General features: G+C 36.8%; 1 protein-coding gene across 3 annotated transcripts in view; it reads left to right on the top strand.

The window, feature by feature from the left end:
- The window catches only part of KLHL13 (kelch like family member 13), a 201,033-nt gene that overhangs the window by 124,068 nt on the left and 69,028 nt on the right, over positions 1-7,937 (top strand). The window contains exons 1-2 of one of the 3 annotated variants that reach the window (XM_040265129.1): positions 4,278-4,350; positions 6,047-6,112. The exons of 1 other annotated variant lie outside the window; for it this stretch is intronic. In XM_040265129.1, coding sequence (XP_040121063.1) covers positions 4,310-4,350; positions 6,047-6,112 — 107 coding nt within the window. In that variant the 5' untranslated portion in view covers positions 4,278-4,309. Of the gene's footprint in view, positions 1-4,277; positions 4,351-6,046; positions 6,113-7,937 lie in introns of those variants that run through there. One more of the 3 variants, XM_040265128.1, reaches the window with a different exon arrangement.

Genomic DNA, 7,937 nt, shown 5'->3' with positions numbered 1-7,937 from the left:
CTCCCTGTCCATCACCAACTCCTGGAGTTCACTCAAACTCACATCCATCGAGTTGGTGATGCCATCCAACTGTCTCATCTTCTGTCGTCCCCTTCCCCTCCTGCCCCCAATCCCTCCCAGCATCAGGGTCTTTTCTAATGAGTCAACTCTTCGCATGAGTATTGGAGTTTCAGCTTCAGCCTCATTCCTTCCAAAGAAATCCCAGGACTGATCTCCTTTAGGATGGACTGGTTGGATCTCCTTGCAGTCCAAGGCACTCTCAAGAGTCTTCTCCAATACCACAGTTCAAAAGCATCAATTCTTCAGCGCTCAGCTTTCTTCACAGTCCAACTCTCACATGCATACATGACCACTGGAAAAACCATAGCCTTGACTAGACGGACTTTTGTTGGCAAAGTAATATCTCTGCTTTTTAATTTAAAACAAGTAAAATACTTCGTGGGGTATCTAGATGGGAAAGTTAGCTTGAAAAGTAATTGACAGGTAGAAATATTCTTTCTTCCTTATTAACTCCATATGTCTGCCCTTCTGACTGTGGAATGTCATTTACCTTATGTCTATGTTTCTGAACTTAACATGGTCTTTCTTCTCAATGGTCTATCATATGTAACTTAGCTTCTTGACAGTTTTCACTATAGTTATTACACAGTAATGGATTTAAGACTTAGGTTGGTGAGATATGATTTGTTCTATTTAATAGTTAGCCTTGAATAACTGACATCTCTTAGGTAGTTTGAATTACTCATGACTTAGCCTCAATCATTCATGCTACTGTATAATGGTCTGACCTGAGTTTTGTTACATTTTAGGGATATGTAAGAGGGTTATGAAACTGTGACCTTTTACTTCCTTTGCTATTTTTCCTAAGCCAGTGACAGTACAGGCAGAGTTATTAGTAACAGGAAAAGACACTTCCATTCATTTTTTTCCTTTTGAGACTCTGCCTTTCCCATTAGATTGAGTGGTGATACTACTGGAATCTGATCATTCACCTGAAATAAGCACTTCTGGGCTCTACAAATACAAGCAATTGCACTCAATACATTGGATTGGCCAAAAAGTTCATTTGGGTTTAATGTACCACTGTATCAAAAACCCAAACGAACTTTTTGGCCTACCCAATAAATATCCCTGACCATCCCTTCAGTGTTTCTCAAAACATAGCATCTAAGAATATGTCCACATGACAGAAAACTTTATAAACCACCCAACTCATCCTGCTCTGAGCCACTTTCCATAAGCCAGAAGAAAGGAGAAGAGTACTGCTGATGCAAGAGATGACACGATGATGCTATTTTAACTGGAAAGTTAAGTGAATTATTTATATTTGATTAATGTAGACTCTATCATCAAAAATAATATAAGAGACCCACTGTAGACTACGAGAAGGTAGTTATTACCCTCTTTTTTTTTTTCCTTTACAACTTCTAGATGAAATAGTTCATGTGAATTTGGATAAAACACCTATTCTAGTTCAAAGCATGATTATTGCTTTTAAAATGATTATTGCTTTTTTCTGCCAGGCCTGAGGAAAATACTTTAGCCATATTGTTTTCCACAAAATTAAATGACTAAATGGTCTGGCTTATTTTCTCTCTGTTTTAAAATCCATGGTACCATTGATACATGGTTTTGAAACATTCTTCCAAAGACCCAGTAGATTAAATCATTTTTATATCCCCTAAATACTGTCCTTTTTTGAAGATTTCTTGAGAAAAGTGTGGCATATATCCAAAATCACATTCTTTTTTCCCGTATTTAAATTTTTTCCTTACAAGTTAGTGGAAAGGAAAAGTGGTCCGTTTTCACACTCAATAAATAAGAAAGAAAGTGTAGACAGCTTTTATCTAGGGCATTTTTAAGTCATTGAGAGAATATTTTCAAGTATTAGCTGCTTTTTGAAATTATTGGCAGAATTCTCTTAACCCACTTTAACATAAAGTGGTTGAAGATGAAAAGATTTTTTATTGGCTACGTAAAAGAAAGCACCATGGTTTTTGCATTATTGCATAAATCTAAGAGATTATGCATATGTAAAAAGGACAAGGCAAAGCTGAATGCTAAATGCCAGCTTCAATGAAAGGTTGTGTATTTGACACTGAGCATAATGGGGTTTGCTTCCACATGGAGAAAACACTAAATATTTACACCCAGGACATGTTTCTCTGGTGAAGCTTCTTGTCCTAGATGACTCTCCCAGCTACACACCAAAAGCCCTTTTTTTTAACACACTCCCTTCTTATACTTGGATTTTCTCCCTCAATACTTCATGAGATTCTAAATCTTCTGGATCCAGTTCCCTTTTCCTCACTCTCCCATCTATTTCTGTGGTCGTCATGAATTCTTTTTGTTTATGTTATGGACCCTCAGGTGAATTTTCTTTTTTTACTGCAAGTATCAATAGTAAAACACAGTCACAGTGCCCCACACCCCCCCCATTCTTTTTTCCAAAGATCACAGATCCATCATTCAGCGCTTCTATTAGTATCTATTTCTTATTAAGTCTCTGGATGTTTTGAACCAGAGCTATGATGCATACAGCCAAAAATGTTGCACAGTACTGCAGAGTTGCTGCCCAATCCAGATCTAGCTCTCTTAAATCCATGTTCTTTTCTTTTAGGCTTGAGAGTGGAGAAGAAAGTTATTGAGATTAGTGTGTACTATGAAGTCTGAGGAGGTTTACTTTCTTAGGCCACTTAGCCTCATGCTTTGACTTTTGCCTTACTGTCATCTCCTTGCCATCTTGCTTCACTTTAGAGGTAAAGGGTCAAAAAAATGTCTTGAACGTTGTATGCATTGTGTGCCTTAGGAAGAATGCATAGCATGGTCCATGTGATGGAGGAACATTTATAAACTGTAGACTCAGATTACCATGGAAAGCATCACAGAAAAGAATGCAGTTTGAGTTCAGTCTAGAAGTATGAATTGAGTTTAGAAAAGCAGAGTGGAGAAAGGATTTCTTGCAGGAGGACCTCTGGAGTAAAGGAGAAAAAGAACAAAGCAAGCTTGTGAGGTACAGAATGAGAAGTTGGTGTCAGGAGATACTAGACAGTGAACTGGAAGAGTAGAGTGACCAGCTTGAGTTCTGTGTGCTGGGCATAGTGGTTTGATTAATTCCTTGAGTGATCCATTCATTCAAGAAATGGCTTGTCATAGCTCATGGGATAAAATCCAGACTTATTTGCTGGCATATAAGGTCTTCTGTGATGTGGTTGTGTATATCTTAAAATCCACTCCCTCAACACCATGTACCTGAAGCTCCTTCCATTTGTACTGAAGACTTTCCTGATTCTCCCAGAATGTTGTAATCCTCAGACCTTTGTTTGTCTGCAGAGGCTGTTTCTTCTAGAGTCCACCTGGTGAATGCCTCATTCTTCAGCCTCATTTGCAGCATTAATTTCATGGTTCCTCTGCTGCTATAGAATCCTGGGTGAATCCTGCTAAAGCAGGTATAGAAACACCATATTTTATGCTATCAGAGTATATGTTTGCTTTCTTCACTCAACTAGAAGCTTCCTGAAAGCATGGATTTGTGTCTTACTCACCATGTCACCCATATCACCTATTCTGAGTCCCTACCTAACATGCAGCAAGTTCTTGACAAACATTTGTTGAATAAAATATTTACTGAACATTTAATTTACACCATATGCAGTTATTTTTTAAGAGAATCATCTAGAAGCAGTGTGATTGCTAGATTAAATATGGGAAATGCAGAGAAACCAGTTATATGCATTTTTTGAAATAGCTCATTTGTTAAAAAAAAACAGTGGGGGGTAGATTCCTAGAAAATTTATAAAAAATAAAGGATAGGAGTTAATGAGTGACTACTAGGGACTGGGAGAGGGAAGAGTTAAAGATAAATATTTGAGGTAATACAACAAATATCAGGACAGTGACCCTTGGAAAAATAAGATAAACATTTTTTTTCCCTCAATCAGATCTCCTGGTGTTAGTATTTGCCTCAGCCCACCTCTGCTCTGAAGAAGAACACACTGTTCCTGTTCAGTTTACTATAACTAAGCTCAAGATTCATGTGGTTCTGATCTTCATATCTTATCAGGAGTTAAGAAATAGAAACAGTTCAACCACCCTGACTACAGTTTCCTATCAAGGGAAGGTGTGTGGTGCATAGGTTTTGAATATAGAAAGCTTGTTTCTGCTTTTGGGAGCTACAGCTGTGCAGTGTTATACCAGGCAGATGCACTGGGGTGCGCTACGATGTAGCCGAGCCTAGCTGTGCATCACAGCTCTCAACTTTAAAACTCCAGAGAATTTGATGAGAGAGGGATCCACAAGAACATGACAAATGATGAGAGTTCAAACCTTAAGAGAAAAATGGGCTTATTGGTAAGAGACCTTCTTTTTCTTTATTTACTGCCGTTCCTTATTCATTAAAATAACAAGCCTGTTGTTTTCATATGTGGCTGGGAAACGGTGTACAGAAATCAATTTTATATGTATTGTAGAATTCAGGAGACATATTGGTAACCATGGAAAAATCATAGGAAGCATGTATAAACCTTGATTTGGGGAAAAAAAAATCACTAGGGAAATTTTACTTTATTGCAGACTGTGGTATAGATTTATTTGTATAGCTTAAATGTAATACAGGTTAAGAAATATCTATATTTTTTAAAAGTTAAAATAAAGAATAGTGACTTGTGTGAAGATACATAATTTCACTCAGTTACCAGAAGGTGGCACACCAGATTCTTCTTAAATACACAAAGGAAAGGAATAATATTAATAGGAATATAAAATAAGCTGTATTTAAAGATCCTTTAATGTATTTTTTAAGCAAAAAAATTATATAATTGTTATTTGCTTAGTGAGGTTTATTGCTGAAATATGACAAATATGAATTTATCCCATTGTAGCTTTTTATGATCCAAAATAATTTTTATGTGTATAGTAAAAGTAGACTTTGAAATAGTATTGCCATAAGGAAATACTGTTTTGAATTTATCATTTAAAAAAATAAAATACTTGCTACCTACCTTTTGCATAACAAGTGATTAGATGTAGAATAACATTCTGGATAAGATTTCTGCCAAGCTCTTTTTAAAGATACTATGAGACTATGACTTTGATTTAGTTGTGACTTTAATAATGCAATAGTGCTTGTGAGATGACCCAGAAAAATGCCAAATCTGTTCATTTTGCATAAAAAGTTAAAACAAAGGTGATGCTTAGTATGTTTACTTTCTATAAGGTAATAGCAATATAAATGAGATAAAGGTAAATAAATTAATTTTGTGTTAGAGCTCCTTAAACACCTGCCAGCATACTTTAATTTTTTAAGCGAATTGACTGTTGACAGCATATACTGCAGTGCTTCTGTAGTAGTCTCTATTTTTAAAACTGCATTCCTGAGGCAGTATCAGAAGTATGTCTGTTTATCGTTGCCTTTGTATTAACCCAAAGGAGTTAGGTTTACGACAGACCTTCACAAAACAGAATCACCCGGTTAGGAGGCAATACATCTATTTATATGATTTTATTAATTACAAGCAGTGTGAAAATAAGAAAATGTAGTAAATGAACCTATTAGAACATTAGCCATCTGTTCTCTGAAAGCTTGTAGTGTTTGTCATTTGCTTTTGGGTTTTAATGGCAAAACAGTATATCAGCAAAGAATTGAACTTTAGGCTTAAAAAGCTAGAAAATGATAAAGCATTCCAAGGCTGAGTATATATTTACTGGAAAAGTGTTTCCTTGTGTCCAAATTTGTCTAGTTTAGTCTTTTAGATCAGCTGCCAATAAATGTTGTATTTAATGTCAGTCTCTATTCCAGACTTTCTGAAACATTAAGAGAGCTTCTAAAAACAAATAGAATCCTGTGGTTTCCTAGTTAAGGTGTTTTTTTTTTGAAGATAATTTACATAGTTAAAAATTGCTCTGTGTGGTCTTAACTGTTCAGAATTTATATATGATTTATTAATTTACAGCTAAAATATTGGCAGAGTATGCTTTGAAAAATTTAAAATACATGCAATAAAGCCACAATTAACCAAATTTTTTTTTTTTTGCACTCCACTTTTAGGAGACGGAGGCAATTATCTTTAAAACAAGCCGATTTCAAGGATATATTCAAAAAGTCAACTTCAGGGTATGTGTAAGGGTCTACATTTTCTTCTATGTTTTTTGTTGATGAGAATTTATCTTCATAAAAAAGACCCTGAGGTACTAGAAGCCATTCAGTCATCCAGGAAACTTTCAGTAACATCTAGGGTACTGTGTTTATTAAGACAAACAATAAATTATTTTGTTAAAGAAATACCACGCATCATTGTATTGTGCTTTATATTGTCCAGTGTGCTTTCATAAACACAAGTACAGTTGGTTTTCCTAACATTGCTGTGAGTCTGGCAAGGAATGTTGGCATCCTGTTTTACAGATGAGGAAGATAACACGAGAGGTTCCAAGTTTGTGGCAACAACCAGATCACAGGTGCCCAGCTCTGTCCTCTTCTGCACCCTTCCTCATCGAAAAAGTTTAACACAAGTTCTTAACTCCTACTCTGTATTGCACAATCAGTATCCATTATACCACCCCTGTTTCCTAATTGCTGTACATTTCCCACTTTGCATGTGTCTGTTTGTCGGCCTCCATATCTGTCAGCCAGCTGGAGACATTGCTTTTCAGACTCTCCCAGACCTGGAAGTATCTGGAGTGTGGGAGGGCAAGATAATGGCCATGGACAGTAGGGATGTACAACTAGTTGTGAGCAACCAAGGCTGATATGCTGAGGATGGCCTGGCACTGAGGCAAAAAAGAGAATCCCATTCTGGGATCATCTTGCCTGGGGGTGGGCTACCTTGACCTTAAAAGCAGGATTTTTCCAAGTTTAATAGACGAGGCCTGAAAATCAGCTGGAGTGGGGTTCTGTGGTGTAATGGTTAGCCCTCTAGACTCTGAAGATCAGCTGGAGTACTTGTTTAAAATGCAAGAATACTGCTTCTCACTTCTAGACTTGTACATTTTCTTTTTTTTTTTAAGTCTTTATTGAATTTGTTACAATATTGCTTCTATGTCTTGGTTTTTTTTGGCCATAAGGCATGTGGGATCTTAGTTTCCCAACCAGGGATCGAACCTGCACACCTTGCATTGGGAGGCGAAGTCTTAACCACTGGACCACCAGGAAAGTCCCTAGACTTGTACATTTTCAATATTCAGCCTGCAAAGGTATAGGGCTTTTCTCTTGGTATGTGTATTGGAAGGTAAAGAAAAGAGCCCCCTTTTTCTTGGAAGCATTCAAATTCTGTGTCAAGGCCTATGGAGGTGGGAGTCAGGCAGGGGTGAAGAATGACAGCGGTTGCTTGCACACCTTGCTGTATCATTATTAGAGGCATATAACAATAGCTATTGAGCATCATGTTGACTGAGGCATTTTAAATAGACTTGTGTTCATTTGAGACTCAAAGAAGGTAAAGCAGAAAAAAAGAAGGTAAGGCAGAAACATTGCCCTCAAAGGTGAAAAATTAGTGACTTTTGATATTTTTAAGAGTTAACCTATCCCAGTTGTTGTAAAGTTAATTTTTTAAAACTGGCTAGAACACTAGGCTGTCTAGGATTCTGGATAGTTAAGGCTTAATGGATGCAATATATTTATGCTAACTCACGTTTCATATTTGAATATGCAGTCAGTCCGATTAGATTTTGTGGGGTTTGTGGCTGGAGAACGTGTGTTCTTTTGCATACTTGTAACACCTAGCAAAGTCATAACTTCTCAGTACTCACTGATGATTGAGTGAATTCAGCATGTACCTCTTCTGTACAGATTTTGGGCTTGGCATAGTAAGTTGATTGATTTTCGTGTTTGTGAAGTTCAAAGGGTCTATCTGACACTGGCAAGAATAGCTAGTACTATAGGGGCCTCCGTCCAAACAAATGCATTTTAGTTGACAAATGCAAAAACATGATCCTAATTAATC

Source organism: Oryx dammah, unplaced genomic scaffold (genome assembly GCF_014754425.2).
Source record: "Oryx dammah isolate SB20612 unplaced genomic scaffold, SCBI_Odam_1.1 HiC_scaffold_23, whole genome shotgun sequence".
Taxonomy (NCBI): domain Eukaryota; kingdom Metazoa; phylum Chordata; class Mammalia; order Artiodactyla; family Bovidae; genus Oryx; species Oryx dammah.
The sequence above is the reverse complement of the archived record's forward strand: the minus strand, read 5'-3'. Positions and strand labels throughout refer to the sequence as shown.